At 55.8% G+C, this 17,454-nt stretch overlaps 1 protein-coding gene across 6 annotated transcripts in view; it reads left to right on the top strand.

Annotated features, from left to right (window-relative positions):
• The window catches only part of SRCIN1 (SRC kinase signaling inhibitor 1), a 68,862-nt gene that overhangs the window by 9,467 nt on the left and 41,941 nt on the right, over window positions 1–17,454 (top strand). For 4 of the 6 annotated variants that reach the window (XM_074319829.1, XM_074319833.1, XM_074319835.1 and 1 more), the window contains exons 2-3: window positions 741–803; window positions 15,911–16,212. In XM_074319829.1, coding sequence (XP_074175930.1) covers window positions 741–803; window positions 15,911–16,212 — 365 coding nt within the window. The remainder of the gene's footprint in view (window positions 1–740; window positions 804–15,910; window positions 16,213–17,454) is intronic. The other 2 variants (XM_074319836.1, XM_074319828.1) reach the window with 1 other exon arrangement.

The raw sequence follows: 17,454 nt of genomic DNA, 5'->3' as shown, positions 1-17,454 counted from the left end.
AGAGCAGGAGTGAGGTAAGAGCAGGACTTTGGGCAATTTTGGGCAGGGGTGCCATTCTCCCACCTCTTCCTACATAGCTCCCATCACATGCAAGTGTGTGAATGCTTGTTGGGTATGAAATGCCTGTTTCCTCTATTACATGCAGGGAAGTGGGGCCTAATTCAAGGTTAAGGGGTGAGTGGGGCAGATGGCGGGGGTCTCTTGAGCTGGGAGAGGGTTGTCAGCAGAGCAATGATGGCAGGCCCCTCTGACTCTGAACCCATCAACCTTCCATAATGGGGTGACCTTGGTTGGAAAGGCAGATGGACCGTCCAAGGTGCTGTCATTCGGGATCTTGTATGGGTACCCCAGGAAAGAGTCTGCCCTGTTTCTGGTAGGAGAACCAGGCCGGCTTGTTGGCTGTCTGCCCTGCGGATCCCATGTTTTCTGTATTGTCCTGCTGTCTGTCCTCCTGTCTGTCTTCCACCAGTGTCTCTGCCCCCTCAGCCCGTGCTCTTCCTCCAGCACCCAATCTCTATCCTGCCTGCTCCCCCAGCACGCAGTGACTCCCCCCCTACCCCAAAGGGACAGTTTCTAAGGCTCTGCCTTGCCGTCCCTGCCTTCTCCTCTCCCATGGCCCAGGGCCCCTGCCTGGCCCATCCCCCTTTGGGAGCCCCGCCCCAGCCCCTCCCTCTCTCCAAGTCCTCTACCGGCTCTTGGCATCCATTCACGACTTTCCTCCTTTCCTGTCCCTCACCCAGGGCTCCAGCGTGCGGCGGGAGGGAAGCCTTCAGGACTCTGTTCCCTCTGTTTAAAGTCTCCAGGTTAGTAAGCCAGGAGGGAGGCCTCCCCCGCCATTCCTTTCCCACTGCTCCTCAGCCACATGCCCTTTCCCAGCCTAGAGGGCCAGAAACGGGGGAGAAGGCCATCCCTGGTGGGCCCATGCCTTTGCCAGGGGAGGGGGCAGCAGAGACCTGACTTGGGAGGGCACCTTGCCTGGCAGGGAATGTGTCTGTGTGTGCATGTGTGTGCATGTGAGTTAGTGTGTGTGCAAGCACGTGTGCATGTACATGTGTGTGCTGGTTGCAAAGCTTCCGTGTACCTGGGGCTGGGGTGGGTGGAGGAGGCAGGAGCCCTCTGCTGAGGGGACTGGAGGCCTTGGGGATGGGGGTCAGGAGCGAGGGGCCCTTCTCGTGGGGGGAAGCCCATGTTCTGGTGATGGCTAGAAGGTGGGGGATGGGAGAAGATGGGACCCTATCCGATCTCAATACAGCTTTGTTTAGTTTATAGGCACTTGCAAACCTGTGATCTCATTTCATTTACTCAATCAATTGTTCATTCATCCATTCATTTCTTCATTCACTCATTTTTCCAAAAAGATTTATTGAATATCTTCTTTGTGCCAGTCACTGGGCTAGACTCAGAGTCCAACAGTGACCAAGACAGGTGAGCCCAAAGAGCTTAAGGGGTTGGCTGAATTCACCAACTGTGGGGCCTGGGGTCATGGCCTGGCCAGCTGACTATAGTACCTGCCCCCACCCCAGGGCTGTGAGTCTATGTCCACTGATGCCCCTGTCTGCCCCTACTCCCTCTCCTGGCAGCTGCTCTGTACTTCATGTCCTTGTAGAATATCCTTTGACCCTATCGCACCCCTGTCATAGTATGTCCCCACCGAGCAAGCAGTAACCAAGTCCCCAAGTCCCTCGTGACCCTGGGGACTGTGGGCAGCATTGGTGGGTCAGGCTGAGGTTCCTTCAGAGGGCCTCAGGGAGCCCAGGTTGAGGGAGGGTGAGTGGGTAGGCAGCCCAGCCCTGCACTTCTGTGCTTAGGACCAGAAACCTGGAGCACTGGACTTGAGAATTGGCCTGACCTGGGTTCCAATCCTCACTTAAGCCATTTCCTAGCTGTGTGGCCTAGGACAAACCACTTTCCCTCTCTGAGCCTCCATGTTCTTACTGGTAAAATGGTGCAGGAACACAGTTGTTAAGACTAAAGGAAAAGCAGTGACTGGTTCAGAGCCTGATCCACAGCAGAGACTGCCCAATTGCTGGTTCCCTTTCTGTTCCCCTTCCCCCCACCCTCTGTGCCCTGCCTGTCAGGCAGGCTGTGCCCTAGGTACTGTCTGGGCCCTGCCCCTGCCCCTACCTTGGGAGAGAAGCTGCAGAATCCCCATTTTGGCCATTTTCAGCTCCACATCATTCAGCCCTTCTTCAGCTCCCTGAAGAATGCTGTAGCCCAAATCCAGGCAGGCAGCCGGGGGGAGGCAGCCCTCCTAGCCACCGTGGCTGCCATCGCCTTAATGGCTTTTTAATAACTTTGCTTGAAGACAATCTGCAGAGCGCTTGTTTGTCTGCCTCTTAATTAAAATGACCGTTTTCCTAAAAGCATGGCACAGCTCCTCTCCCTCCTCACTCCTCCACTGCTGCCAGGAGTGGGCAGAAGTGACTAGAGACTGCAGTCCTTCCCCTCTGTCCTGTCTTGGTCATGAGGGCCACAACCCCCACTCTCCACACACATAGCAGAGGGCCCACGGAGTGGGTTCAGGGGCAGGGAACCAGGGAGTGGGGCCTGAATGCTCTCCTCTTTCACCCACCCTCTTCTGGAATACTGCCAGAGGCAGGGAGCTCAATACCTTCCAAGACTTATTTTCTACATCTGTAAAGAGGGGAGCAACCCCGTCCTGCTTTACCACCCAGAGTGGAATGACCTGTGGGTGGGTTTTGGAAAAGTGCTCTGAGGGTTATTAGAATGAGCCGGGTGGGGGTGGGGGTCGGGAGGCATCCGTGGAGGGGACACAGTGGGGTCAGCGCCTCACTGTTGACTCTGGTTGCAGTTAGAAGAGACCTCTGTGCTCCCTCTGTGGGCTCTGAGAAGGGAGTGGAGGGTGGAGGGCTGGCAAGGGGTTGGGGCTCATTTAGTTGTTGCTGAGTTTGAGGGGAAAAAATCATCCCTGGTAATAGTGCAAATACGAATGACCCATAATGTTTGAATCATATATGCTGGGTTGAGCTCTGTCCATGCATTAGTTCATTTCATCCTCACAGCTGTCCTGTGAGCTCGATGCTCCTGTCTCTGTTTACAGAGGAGAAGACAGACCAGAGGGGTTAAGGAACATGCCCAAGGTCACACAGATTTTCCATCATGGCAGCCTCAGCCCTACTCCCACCCCGTCCATTTGGCCTTCCTCCCGGAGCCTTTCTTAGGTCTAGCCTCAGTCCCTCATGCTGCATGTGGAGTGGTACCCCTTCACCTCACTTCTGCGCTGCTCCCTGATTCAGGGGTTCCTCCCTGACTCATGCCACTGAGACTGGACTCTGAAGTTCATCTCCACCTTCTAGCCCCCAACGCCATTTCTGGTTCAGTCCCTGGGGAGTCTGGGGCTCCCAGACCCTGGAGTGGGGGTGGAAGGAGGAATAGAGGTTAGAGAGGTCCTGTCTGCAGACATTCTTTCAGTTCTCACAGAGGTCCTCCCCACCTGGGGAAAAAGACCATGGGGACAGGGACGTTACTCAGTGACGTGGTTGGGACAGCAGATGCTGCTTGGTTGTGAGGCAAAGGGAGGTGGTCTTACATTGCAGCTCCACCAAGAAGGCCACCTAAGAAAGCATTCTGGAGAGCTCTGGAGGAGTGGGAGGTGCTGCGCCCTGGGGCTTGGAGAGCCCATGTCAGGAAGGACCTCCTGAGATATCTGTCTCCACTGGCTCCCGTTAGGCCTGGTCTTTTTCTCTGAGTCTTTGCTTCTGGGACTCCACTTCCAGGAACTCCCCCCCCTTTGTCACCGCCCATTCCCGTTCCTCCCTTAGCCAGCACCTCCCCGACCACCTCTGGCGGGCCCCTTTGAACTCCCACAGCATAGTTAAATCTCTGTGGCCACTGATTGTGGACATAACTGAGGCTACTAGTCCATGTTTGCTCATGGGGACAGCAAGCTCAGTGCCTTCATGGGCAGGAAATGGTGAAGCAGTGGATGAGGACGATAGGGAATGGTGGGGACTGCGGTGGGAAGAGCACATGTGCCCCTTAAAGACATTAACATTCAAAGAAATAAAAACCAAACACCACCAGCCAGACAAAATGCCTGCATCCCCGTATGACCCCAGTGCGATCCTTGCTAAACTGTGATGAACTTATCTTGGCATCCCCACATTACCTAGCACATAGTAGATGCGTACTGATTGTTTGTTGAGTGAATATATGAACATACATGTGCCAGGTACTGTGCTAGATACTTTACATAACTTATTTCTTCCCATCTCCCCAAGGCAGGCACTGTTTTCCCCATTTTGCCATTGGGGAAACTGATGTCCAGAGAAATAAAATGACTTGTTCAAGGTCACATGTATGGGAAGCAGCCGAGGCAAGATTTGAGCCTTGGCTCACTGTGTCCTTCCCGCTCTGTGTACGTGTGACGCATGGCACATGCATTCAGTACCTGCCCTGGGTAACAGGGAGGCGAGTGGCCACCTGGTTGACATGTATTGCAGGCCATGTGGCAGGTTGGGTTAAAGGAGGGCTGAAGAGGCAGGGAGGGAGCAGGCACCCCTCACTTCAGTGCAACCCCTCCTCCCTCAGCTTCTGGTCCCATCTCAGCAGCCTGGGGATGGCGGCGTGGTGACAGGTGCCGAGCTGCAGAGATGACAGCACTGCTGATTCCCCCATAATTACTGTCTGATGAGACGCCAGAATTAGCCACTGCGCAAGCATGGGATACAGACGTGGGGCACAGTGAGGAAAGCAGCTGGGGGTGGGGGAGCCTCTCCTTCCAAGCCGGGGGCCCTCTGGCAGCAAGGCAGGGTCAGCACTGGGGAGGAGGAAGTAGGTTAGCAGAGAGGAAGCACTGTGTGGTTTATATGTATCAGATATTATTCTGTGTGCTGTGGTTTTCCAGTCTTCAAAGTGGCTGGGCTATACCCCTGAGATGGCTAACTGCTGGACAGGGCATTCAGGACCTCAGGCCACAACCAGAGAATTACAAGCAGAGAAGACTGCCCACTCAGTCTCCTGGGCACACCGTTTGGTGCCTGGAGTTTGGATCTGCCTTGTGGGGCTGTGAGGGGCACTGTTGCTACTAGGAAGGGGCAAATACTCAGAGCAGACTCCTCAAATTACATCAGGCATTGAGGGAAGATGGAAATGCCTGGAAGGAGCAGACAGGTTCAGCTGACCTTGCCAGGAGGGTCATCCATCCCAGACAGGAAGAGTCAAGTTGGACCCCAAGGCCCAAGGTCAGGGGAGGCCTGAGAGTGAGGAGTAGGAGGCAAGGAAGGTATGTTCTGATCCCAGAGCAGAGCTGTGTATTCCCCGGGCATTTGTTTTCTCCAGCACACATACTGAGGGCAGGAGGGGGGCTGGTGGGAATAGAAGCGATGAGGGGTCATCTGGGCTGCTCAGACCTCATCGGGACCATTGGAGCAGTTTTGAAGGCCATCACCTGAGAGGGGTGGTGATACCCTAGGGCTCAGTCTACAGAAGGCAGTGCAAATAGCCAGGCAGAGGGAGCCAGGCCACACAATGAAGGGCCTGAAAAATTGGGCTCAGGAGAGAACATCAGAGTTCAGGACCCTCCGTCCTGCTCCAGTTGGATAGGTCATGACCTGTCCCTGAGGCCCTCTGAGGGCCATGGGCTCATTTTTAAGGAATAAATTGCCCCACAGGAAGATTGGTGCCTTGGATGTAATGAGTCCTCTGTTCTTAGAGGTATCCAAGCTCTGGCTGGATGGCATTCCTGAAGTAGGGAGGACTTGTAGCTCGGCCTCAGCACAGCCTGTGGCGGGCCCTGGGAGGACTCTGTACCCAACAGGTGTGAGGAGAGCGCCGTGGAAAGGTAGATCCCTCAGAGGTTCTTTCAGGACTGTGAGACCCCTTCCCAGCCTGGGCTTCTGTGGCCCTGAAGCAGCTCTGCTCCCTGCTCCTCCCCGTCTCTCAGCCCTGCCCTGGGGAAGAGTCGCTTTGGCTCTTCCAGTGCGAGGTCTCTCCACAGAGGACAGGGTTGGGGTGTGTCTGTGCTTTGCGGGGGTGGAGGGTTGTTGGAGTGTTCTCAGGGAGTTGGGCAGACTGAAGGGACACGAGGGCTCTGGCCCAATGTCTTGGACGAAGACTCAGGGAAGCCTTGGTGGCAGAATCAGCATCTTCCTCCGGGGCTACAGGGTATAGGGAAAGAAGGGTGATCTGGGCTGAGAACCCTCGCAGTTGAGATCAGACTTAACTCTGACCTTGGACAAGTTACCCCTTCCTGAACCTCCACTTTCTCACCTGTAAAATGGGTGGAAGGAGAGCAACCTCCCAAGGTGACTCTGTGAATTTAATGAAAATGGCTGTGAGAGCCCTTGTAGACTGTCATGAGTGGTGTCATCAGGAATGGTGTCACTCATGGCTGGTCCATATTTCCCATGGCATCCAGCAAGCCTGCTGCCAGGTGTAACTCAAGATGAATGGGTGGATTTGACTGAGAAGAGAATGGTGGCGTCTTCGAGTCTTTTGCAGCTGGAAGGGGAGACTGTTTATTTCTCCCCTGCCTTCCAGCCTGTGCTCCACCTTCCCGGATCCTGCTCTGGTGGGAGGACTCTGGTTGGACAACAGGGAGAACTTCTGAAAGATGCCGCTAGTATCTGATCAGGCTTCCCAGGTCAGCCTGGATCCAGTGGTTGGCAGGAACTCGCTGAATCTCCTGCCCTCGCCAAACTCCTGGCTCCCCTTCTCCTGCCTCCTCTAGTCTCTTATGGTACTAACCTTGGCATCCATAGGGAGACAAAATGATGGGATGCAGACTGGGCTGTGCGTTCTCGATTGGCTTGCTGGGCAGTGGAGTAATTAACACATGAGGTGAGGGCTGAGCTGAGAGCTGAGCCTCGGAGCCCAGCAGCCCTGTCCTTCAGCCTCCAGCAGCAGGTGGAAGCAGGTGAAAGGCTCGCTGTCCCCTCACCCTGGTAGAGGAGGCTGAGCGTCTGTAGAGACAGAACAGCTGGGTGCCCAGGCCCAGAGGGGCGTGTCAGTCCTTGGCATTGGCATTGCCTTGTTTGGTGAACATTGGTCAGAGTGGAGTGGCCTTCAGGTCACTGGCCTATCCCTCTATTTCAAGACAGAATGTAAACACTTCAGCGAGGAAGCTCTGAATTTGACAAAGCAGGAGAGGGCTGAGGAAGCTGCCTCCCTGAGAAGGCGCAGCTAGACTCAGGGTGGGCAGATGGGGGCTCCACGGTCTTGTACCCCAAGCTGGAGAGGCATCAACTTCGCACTTGAGGGAACCCCCAGATGCACTGCACTCTCTCCTGGGGGCGTCTCTTGAGTGTACATGATGTGTGTGCGTGGCACAGCCCCCTGTCTGTCCTTGTGGCATCTAAGATGGCAGAGTGGTGAGTCAGTGTGGCATCTGTGTGGTAACCCCAGTCCTGCCCTGGCCTGGGTGTGCTACTCTGCACGTAGATGCCTGTGGGGGATGCAGGTGAGGTAGTTTGTGACTGGGCATATGTAGGTGAGCATGTGCTGGGCACGTGGGCATGTGCCACGGTGCCCAAGTATGACGATAAAAGTGTAAGTGAGCAGAATTGTGTGCCTGAGTGACTGAGCATGTGCTTGGAATCTGGAGGCAGCAGGACCTTGATTGTTCTGGTGACTAAGGGAGCTGTCTGGGTGCTGGCAGGGAAAAGGCCTCCTCGAGGGAGCCTGACCCCCTGAAGGATGGCGTCTGAGGAGGATATGAAGGGGGCCCAGCCAGGCTGAAAACCAGCATTTATGAGGCCTGGGATGCTTACTGGGTATTGACAACACTTCCCTGTGGTGGGACAGGGTGATGAGTGGGGTTTCTACCTCTCACTTCCGACAGATTGGGGTCTCTCCCCTGGGAAGTGGATGCCTCCCTCTGGGCTGGCTTTCAGGGTGTGGTAAAGGTCCTTTCCCACACCTGCTGCCTTAGCCTAAGTACTCTGAGGCTGGACCATCCCTTGGGAGAGCAGGAGCGCTGGCAGCCTCCTTGGAATGGTGGCAGAGCTGGGAGGACAGGCCCCTACCTCCATCTCTTCCCAGCCTCTTGTATTTGCTCCTTCCCTTCCCCTGGCCTGTGTTCCTCTCTGCTGTCTCTCCAAGGAGATGTGGAGCTGACAGGACACCTTCCCTGGGCACGTGATGGTAGCGATGCCATGCGGGAGTTAGCTTGTTAACGCGGCGGCACTGTGTGGGCATACGCCAGGGCTGTTCCCAGCTTTTCCAGCGAAGGTTTCAGACTGGGGGTGACATGCTCCCCTCTGCATCTCCGCCCTCTTCCTTCCTGGGGAAGCCAATTAGCCAGATCTTCATGAGTAGTTAAAAATCAAAACCCTACACAGGCCTGGGTCTGATAAAATTCTGACAGTGGCATGAAAGGAAATCGAATGATTGGGCAGATTAGGAAAGAACTGTCCCGCACTTGCTCCCTACTTCAGTGTCTTTGTGCAGTGCACAACCTGCACACCTGTCTAAGTGTTACGGTTAGATTGGTGCAAAAGTAATTGCAGTTTTTGCAATTATTTTTAACTCTTTAAACTGCAATTACTTTTGCACCAACCTAATAGCTTTTCTTTTTTGAAAAACACATGAGAGGACTGAAACACAGAGATGCTGCTGAGCTGCTCAAGGTCACACAACTAGTCAGTGGCAGAGCTGTGTTTGAACAGAGCTTTCTCATGCCCGAATCCAATGATTTTTGGTACTGCCATAGCTTTGCCTGCTTGGAGTGGGGGTGCAGAGAGAAGAGGGAGGGTTTGTATCTGAGATTCTGGGCAAGGAGCTGGCTTGTTGATTCTTTTGCAAAGGGGGGAGGTCTTGAATGAAGAGTGTGGTCAGGATGCAATGTGGGGACCCTGATTTCTGTGTGGTGAGCATCCCACTGGGCTGGGGTGGATACCTGGCGGTGTGGCTGGGCTGTGACCCACAGCTCTTCTCTCTTTTGGGGCCATGGTTCTGTGACACGTTTTCCACTTTGCTGCTGATTCCTCCTAAGGAGGTTGTTAGTCTGAGCCCTCCAGGGGCCTACCACCTAGAGAGGGGCTCTCCTGGCAATTGCTTTCTGGGAAGTGGCATAGTGGGATGGAAAAATCCTTGTCTCTGGGGCCAGAATGCCTGAGTTCCATTTCTGGCTCTGCCTCCAGCTCCTGTATGACAGGGCCAGGTTTGCTCTCTGGGCCTCAGTTTCCTTCCTGTGAAAGGAGGTTGGCTGGGGGGAGAGCACAGTATGGTTTTCAAGATGCAGAGAGGGGTAAGCAGAACAGTCTCAAGACCTCATTCCTCCCTGCCTCAGAGATAAGAGCTGAGAAGTTAGAGGGCTGCTGTGCTCTGTGGCCTGTGGACATGGGGAGTGGGTGAGAGAGGGCAACAGTTAAAAGGAAGCAAGGACTCCACAGCCATGCAGAGCCAGGGAGGCTGGCGGAGATGGCACTGAGGCCCGTGCCTCACTCCTGAGGTGGCTGTGGATCTCCTCACCTCCCCCAATTCTGTCCTGCGAGACCACCCAATCTGGATGGAATAGTACCTCTGCCCTCAAGGAGGCCCCAGTCTGAGGGAGCTTCCAATCTAATGAGGTCAACAGGGGCCTTACCTTAGTGCCCCTCAGAGAGGAGGGACAGGCCCAGCCCTTAAGGAGTGTCCAGTCTGAGGACAAGACTGTCCTAGGGGAGCCCCTAGTCTGATGGGGGAGACATGGGCCCCGTGCTGGGATGTGCTCCCTCTGAGCAAGTGGACAGAGTCAGCCTAGGGATGGGGGAGACAGAAGTGCTGGCAGAGGCAGCATCTGGCTGGGACAATGCCCACCCCACCCCCAGGGCACCCAACACCCTCTCTCTCTCAAATTCTCTCCCCCTGGGGAAAGTCGCAGAAGCTCCACTGGGAGCTGCTGAGACCCAGGGTCCTCCTTCCCCCCTGCGCAACAGCTCCTCCTGGGCAGGTGAGCTCTCCCTCCCCCAGCTCTGATGAGGTCCTTTAATTAGATTCTAACTCGTTTACCAACTAAGTGGCCTTCCGTGGGTTTTAAATCTGCACAAATTGGTTTGTATTTTTCTGCCTGTGTGAAGCTGTGACTGGCAGTGCCCTGCACACTCCCCTGCCTCCTGGCTCCCTCTGGGCTCTGTCGTCCCAGCCCCACAGCCTACCTAAGTCTAGATAACCAGCTTCACTGGGGGCTGGGAGGTAGCAGGCCTCCCTGGGCATGGGGGTGGAAGAGACCAGAGGGTCAGGGGCCACAGTCCTTTCCCCCCTCTTCCCCACTAGCGCCAGGGAAGGGAGTCCACATGGTGACTCTTATTAAATCACTCAATTGCCTGGTCCTCAGTTTCCCTTGCTGTACTGCGAGGAACCTGCCCCAGGCCCTTCATGGCAGCTCTGTAGATCAGTGCTGGGGGCTTGGAAAGTGGCATCACGTGTGTCATTGGCCAAGGACCACCCTGCCTCTAACACCCTTTTGCCTTGCCCACCTTCCCGCACCACTGCACTGCCCAGGTGGTGGTCCCTCTTCGGGGTGGGGTTCCACTTGGCCTCTTCCCACTTCTCTGTCCTCCTTCTCACATCTAAGGGGGAGGGGAGCTGGCATTCCCTGGGGCATCAGTAATGGCAGCTCGCCTAGCCTGGCCCTCGCCTCCTCAGTGTCCCTGCCCCCAGTCACCAGGAAGTCACCTTTATCGTCTCACCATCTCCTCCGTGCTTTCAAGTCGTTTCCCTTTCCTCCCAGGCCGCCTTCCCAGGAGTTCCTGTTCCCTGCCCTCTCTGTTTTCCTTCCCAGCCCAGACAGGCTATGTTGAGCTGGCTGATATTCAGGGGAAGTGGTGCTGGGTTGGTGGGGAATCAGAAGTATGGGGGGGCCAGGTGTGCGGGTTTCTGGCCCCCCTCGGTGCCAGGAGCTGGACATGAAGCCCTGTCCCTAATTCTCAGTCCAGCTGCCTCCTCACCTCTGATTGCCTTTCCCCCCACCACCCACCCCCACCTCTGAAGCTCTGGTTGGAGTGACAGGGAGACTCAACAAGGGCACTGGGCATTAGCAATTTGGGGGGATATTACACAGGAATGTTTACAGAAAGGCAATTGCCCGGAAAATGACTTTGGTTGCTGTGGTGTGGGGCGGAAAAGATGGTTTTAGAAAACAGACACAGATGGGCTTCTGCTCTGAGGACCCACAAACAGACAGCAAGGACAGAGGGGCATGGGCACACAAGGAGCCCAGAGCCAGGGCACGCCAAGACAGATTCCTTCACAGGGGGTGGGCCAAGGGATGAGCCCCTCACCTGACCCAGGTGCCTAGAGTCTCTGCCAAGTTTGACCTTTGACCTCTGGCCTCTGACCTCCGGCACAGTGTGCTTCTTGACTGCAGCAGGCACCCAACAGGATGGACTTGTCAGACACAATTGATGGTGGCAGTTGCCTCCAGGCATCTCCTGAGTGACTTGGGCTCCTCTTTGGCTGCAAACAGTGGGACTGGGGGAGCCTCTAGCTGCAAATGTGTGTGTTTGGGCAAGGCACTTTGGGGTCTGAGGCAGGTCCTCCACCCTTCTATACATCTCCACGCACCCCTCCCCTTGCCCTATCTTTAGGCCTCATTGGATCTAGCCCCAGGTCCTGTGGGCTCCCTGAGCTGGTGCCCAGCCCCCACCTAGGCCCTGGAGGGGGACACACCTGTGAGGCTTCTCAGCTCCCCAAGGGAGGGAACTTGACCAGCCCCCCTACCTCCAGGGAGAGGGAAACAGGGACCTGAACTCCAGATCCTGAACTTGGGGTCCCCAGAGTCCTTTTCTCTTTCTTTTCCTTAGCTTCTAGCTTTGCTCTTCCCTCGGCTTTCTCCCTTTCGTCTCTCTTTTTCCCTCCCCCTCCCCCTCTCCTCTTCTCCACATTCTCTTCCTCTGAAGATGATGTCATGTGTGAATGTTGCCCATCGGCAGCCAGAGGACAGAGTAGATGATGACATCTGGATAAAGATGCCAGATGGGGATGGGCTTGATGACTTACCAGACGGTGTCACTAAAACTTGGGAAATCTTAATTCTCATCATGAGTTACAGTGATCTCATGTAAGAGAATGCTATTGAGGATAAAAATAAATCACGCTCATAAATAAACGTGGAATTTGGAATCGGTAGAACAAATAACCATGTCTCCCTCTTCCCAAGCACCTGCGCCTTTATCTGCAGCCAGCCACTGGGGGGCACCCATCTCTTCCCTGGTCACTCAGCCTGGGCAGCATTCCTTTCCCGACTGCCCAGGCTGGGAGGGCTGAGCTGAGGGTGACCAGAACCCCCCTTCCCCACTCTTCCCTTCCTCTTATTCTGAGCTGGATTTTCCCAGTGCCAGGCCTCTTCCCTATAGCTTGGATCTCTGACTCAAAAATTATGGTCGGCCTTGCCTACTGAGGGTCCTTAGAGAGATGGCAAACCCTCCAGCCACAACTTATCTCTGGGGCTCCACCAACCCCCATCCCCCAGGGGCCTTGAGTCCCAATGCCCAGCCCTTCTCCAGTGTATCCCAGTTCTGCTCCCCGTCCAGAACCTCCCCACCCTTCCGCTTCCCTCAGGCTCCCTGCCTGTGCCTTTCTACCTGAGTCCTTCCACTTCTCTGTCTCTGCCCCACTAGAACCCAGCCCTGCTTACCTTCTCAAGGCCTCCCTAATCTGCCCCAAGACCCCTGCCCGGATGGATCCCTCACTGGCCCCCGCCATTGAACAGGAAGCATCGATCTGCACAGGAGTCCACTGCTTGCTAGATTGGAATCGATCTCCTAGGCTTTTCACTGGGCTGCTCTGTCCGGGGAGGGTCGGGGATGCTGTGAAGACGTGGTGGTGGCTGCAGCAGGCACAGGGGTGATGAAATGGGGGGCTGTTCTGCTAGGGCCCAACAGCTCTGTACCAGGAATGTCTTTCATTCAAAACAATGTACTTTCTCCTCCATTGTCTTGCCAGCTCCTCACTCAGAGCCCAGGGGCAGGGTTTAAAGGTTAACATCCCCATTTTACAGATTAGTGCCCTTAGGCTCCCAGAGGGAAGAGACCTGTTGACTGAATGGATAATTAAATGAGTGGCTAACCCGGGGCCCTCAGGGAAGGAACAGACTCTAAACCCAGGGTGTTTCTGGCCTGGGTGTTTTTTTCTCTCCCAGTGCTCTGACCTCAAGTGCTTCGGCTGGTTCAGAGAGATCAATTCATGCCTGAGCCATCAGAGCCCCCACGGACCTCCTTCTCCTGAGGGTAACCCCCAACCCCACTGGGGCCCTGCAGAAATAAGGGAAATATGCAAAGGGCAGGGAGCAAAGACACTTTGGTTACACAGGCACCTCACCTCTTCCCTCAGCCTAGTTTCTGTCTTTGTTAAATCAAGCCAAGGATCTGGAAGGTTCTTAAACAGATTCTAAAGCTCTTCAAACAAAGTCCCTCTTTCCCATCGCCCTTCAGAGATAGCAGTTGTCTCTCTTGACACCCCCTCTCCTCTCTCTGACACCCCCAGAATCCAGCTCCTGCCTCACCCTTGACCCTCCCTCCACCAATGCCTGGGCACCTGAGGGGTGAGCCCTGACCTCGAGCAGGCAGGGCAGTTAGTCCTTGTTGCACTCTGCGCTCAGGCCTGCTCAGCAGCCCCCTCCCCACTTCCACTGCCCGAGTGAGATTTATGGGGCTGCAGTCATCAACAGGGCTGCCTGTGAGCACATGTCCACTGTCCGCAGCTGCTTCCTGCTCTGGTAGTCGGGACCCCTTCCTGCCAGCCCTGCTTCAGCCCCTTTAATCAACCTGGAAGAGCCTGGTGACCCTGGACCTCCCCACAGTCTTTCCTTGTCTCAGGCGGGCACACTGTCCCGCCCCAGATCCCCCTGAGGAAGTGTGTGTCCAGAGCTCTAGGAAAGCACCACAAGCCTGGTTGACTGGCACCAGGGGAGAGGTCCCTCTGGCTCAGGCAGGGTTGCGCTGGACTCTAGTGTGGAGGGTTCCAGCAACAAGGCTGTGGGAAGAATCCAACCCTCGGCAAAGAGAAGTCTGTGAAATGTCCAGGGTCCTTGGCCACAGAGGGTCTCCTCTTGCTCAGTTATATCTGATGAGGTTGCAGACCTCTGGCTGGTGGTGAGGGTACGTGGAAGAGGGAGGTTAAAGGTCACGAGAGGCAGCCCCCTACTCTGGTTGGGGCTATTTCTCCAGTGCCCAGAGCATCCCCATCCTGGCCCCTCCTCCTGGATGATTATCAGGTCACTACTTTTCAGCCACATTCATTGGCCACCTTGGCTGGCTAAGGGCAGGAACTGGTCCCCAGGGTTCCCAGCCTTGCTCAGTCAGGAGCCATCGTCACGAATTTCCTCCCTATCAGGGAACCTTTGCACTATCCTAACTCAATATGTTTTCTGTTAACTCTTTGAACTTAAATACATGTACTTGAAAGGAAACCTTATGTCTCTGCCGCCCCAAGGAATGATATCCATGAAATCAGTGGTTGGACCTTCTAGCTGGGGTTTTTCTAATCCTTATGAAAATGAAGGTATAACTATTAAACTGAGAGACAATCTCCTCTTTTCTCCTGGGGTGAACAGAAGGTGACTGGGGTGTGGCAGCAGGCCTGCACCTTGATGTGTGGAGGAAGGGGGCTGCTGAGGGTCTGGGCTGAATGGAATCTGGCTGGGTCCCAGAATCCCCTGCCTTCCCCTCCTCTTTGGCTCCAGTTGACCCTGTGAGTCAGCCCCTGTGTGGAGCTGCGTGTGTCTGATGCAGTACCTGACACCCCCAAACCTAGACCACACTTGGGGGATGCTGTTTTGAGATTGGTGGATTGTGGGGGTGGGGGTGTGTCAGGAAGACTGGTCGTCCACCAGTGGGAGTGATTTCTGGGGATGAGGGAGAGCAACCTGTTATATACCCAGGGATATGGCGGAGGTAAGCCCTGGCAACTCCTCTGGAACCACTGTCTCTGCTGGGCTGTGGGAAGGTCAACATTGAGGCTGGAGGGTGGGATACAGCAGGGCTGTACCTGGGAGTGTCAGGGGCTCAGGGCTGGTGGGCATGTGGAGAAAGGATTCAGAGTTCTGGGTGGGGACCTCAACCCCCGGCCTTCTCTTTTTTTCGCTTCTGTGCTGTCCTTTGTCCCCTGTGCGTCTCTTATAGGTCTTGAACTTGCATGTATGTGTTGGGAGGGGAGACTCAATAACGGGAGGGGACTGGTCACGGGAGGGCCCCAGGGGGAGGGCTTGAGCTGTTCTGTCTGCTTTCTTTCTCCTTTGAGTTTGTCCCAAATCCATCTCTCACTGTCCTCTCTGTGCCCAGCCTCTCCTGTCTGTCCATCTGTCTGTCTCTGGGGAGGGAGGGGAAAGAGGATGCCACGCCCTGGGCCCTGGGCCTCCTTCTCCTTGAGAAGCCCTGAGTGTGACCTTTGCCTTATCCTCCCTCGATGTTTCCTAGTCCTGGCCTCTTTCCAAGCCAACCCCCAGCCTTTCGGACATGTGTGTCTTGGACGTGCCAGTCTGAGGGAGGAGGCTAGGGCCCTCCACCTATCCTTCGAGATGCTCTTGAAAGTAAAACTGTGCAGGCTCCTTCCCGGCAAGCATCTGCAAGGAAACCCCTTCCCTCACCTGTTCACGCCAGCATGAGGAAGGAGGAAGGGAATGTGTGGCTGAGAGGTGCCTGGGACCCCTGCTTGCACACCTTCCTTGGCCTCACGGGACAGCACCTCACCTGCAGTCATTATCCCTCCAAACCCACCTGCAGAAGAGTGAGAAACGACCCGTCCTTGTTCCCACCCTCCTTGGCGCTTTAGTCTCACTTACCTCCCCAGCCCTCCTTCTGCTCCTTCTGTCCCCTAGTGAGGGGTGGGCAGCCGCTGCCTCACCCCAGGCGCCTCTCTGGCCCAACCCCAGGCCCGGTCCCACCCCTCCCCACAGTGACCCGGGTAGGGGCCGGGTAGCCTCAAACCAGGCGCACAGTGACCCCGCTGTGTCCCCTCTCCCCTCTCACAGATCCGGAGCGGAGCAGCCCCCCCATGCTGTCTGCGGATGATGCCGAGTACCCGCGCGAGTACCGGACCCTGGGGGGCGGGGGCAGCGGGGGCAGTGGGGGCCGGCGCTTCTCCAACGTGGGGCTGGTGCACACGTCGGAGCGCCGGCACACGGTGATCGCCGCCCAGAGCCTGGAGGCGCTCAGTGGGCTCCAGAAGGTTGACGCCGACCGCAAGCGCGATGCCTTCATGGACCATCTGAAGAGCAAGTACCCCCAGCACGCTCTGGCCCTGAGGGGTCAGCAAGACAGGATGCGAGAGCAGGTGAGTGGGAGCCCAGCTATAGGCTGGGGGCTGGGGGGACGGCCAGTTGGCGGGGTGGAAGGTCTGATCCAGTTCTCCCCTGCCCCCAGGCTCATTCCCATTCGGAGGTGCAGCTGGGGCAGAGAAGGGGGAATGGGAGTGTTGGACAATTGCCCTGGTTGGCCTTTTCTGGAGCTTGGTGGGGGTGTGGGGTGTGGGGGGGGAGGAGGTGGGGGCTCAGCCTCCATACCTTTGCCTGCAATCCTGGGATTTGGAGCAAGGGATTGGGTGGAGAAAGTCCAGCCTCAGAAACTCAGGCTGTTGGACGGGGCAGAGGGGCAGGAAGGCATGTCTTGGAGGCCAAGGGAGTGGTGGGGAGGAAGAGGAGACACCTTGGGGACTGACTGTTCTGAGCCTGAGGGTCCATCCAGACGTGGAGTTGAGATGCTTGGTGTCTGCATCTCTGGGATATGGGCCAGTGGGAGTCTAAGTAGGCTGGATGTGATGTGTTCCCAGCTGCTGCGAGAACAGAGCCCAGAACTCCTGGGGCCTTTTACTGCCTTCTCCCTGCTTCCTTTGTCCAAGACTTGCTGTGTGACTTTGAGCTAAAAGCTGCCTCTCTCTGTGCCTTGGTTTCTCTCCTGCCATCAGTAAGGTTGAGAATGGAGTTGGGGCTCCTGCCTCCAGTCCAGTACCTGTCTCATCTCCTTCTATGGGAGGTGGTGTGCTTCCCTTATCAACCTCTCCCAGATCCTTGCGTTCTGGATGTATCTCTCCATCGGAGTATATGACCTTCTTATCTGTAGGAAAGTTCTTTCTTGGGACGAGCCTTCTGCTTACAATCCCACAGTGGTGAGGTACCCTGACTGCTGAGACTCAGGCACTATCCGCTCTGGGAAAAGGGACAGAGAGGAGGGGGGTACATCCCATCAGCATCCTTTCAGTCAAGCCTTGGGGTGTCACTTCCTGCTCCCACGCCTGTCTTGCTCTGTATCCCCTTTCCAGATACTGCTGGGTGTGGCTGGGGGAGAGGAAGAGTGTCCTTACCCCATCCGCACTGCAGGGAACAAAGATACATTGGTGCACTTCTGGTACCTAATCTGCCCCAGGACCTTATCACCTCCAGTTCTGTCTGGCTTTTGCCTTTTCCCAGCTCCAGAGTCCTCTTGGGAGCAGAGTTACAATTGGGATAAGGGAGAGTTGCAGAGGAAGGAGATATGGCCCCTACCCTCAGCGATTTCCTCTGTTTGCTCGGGCTTGGGA

Source organism: Rhinolophus sinicus, linkage group LG15, assembly GCF_036562045.2.
Source record: "Rhinolophus sinicus isolate RSC01 linkage group LG15, ASM3656204v1, whole genome shotgun sequence".
In the NCBI taxonomy this organism is placed as follows: domain Eukaryota; kingdom Metazoa; phylum Chordata; class Mammalia; order Chiroptera; family Rhinolophidae; genus Rhinolophus; species Rhinolophus sinicus.
This window is presented reverse-complemented; position numbering and strand designations above follow the sequence as displayed.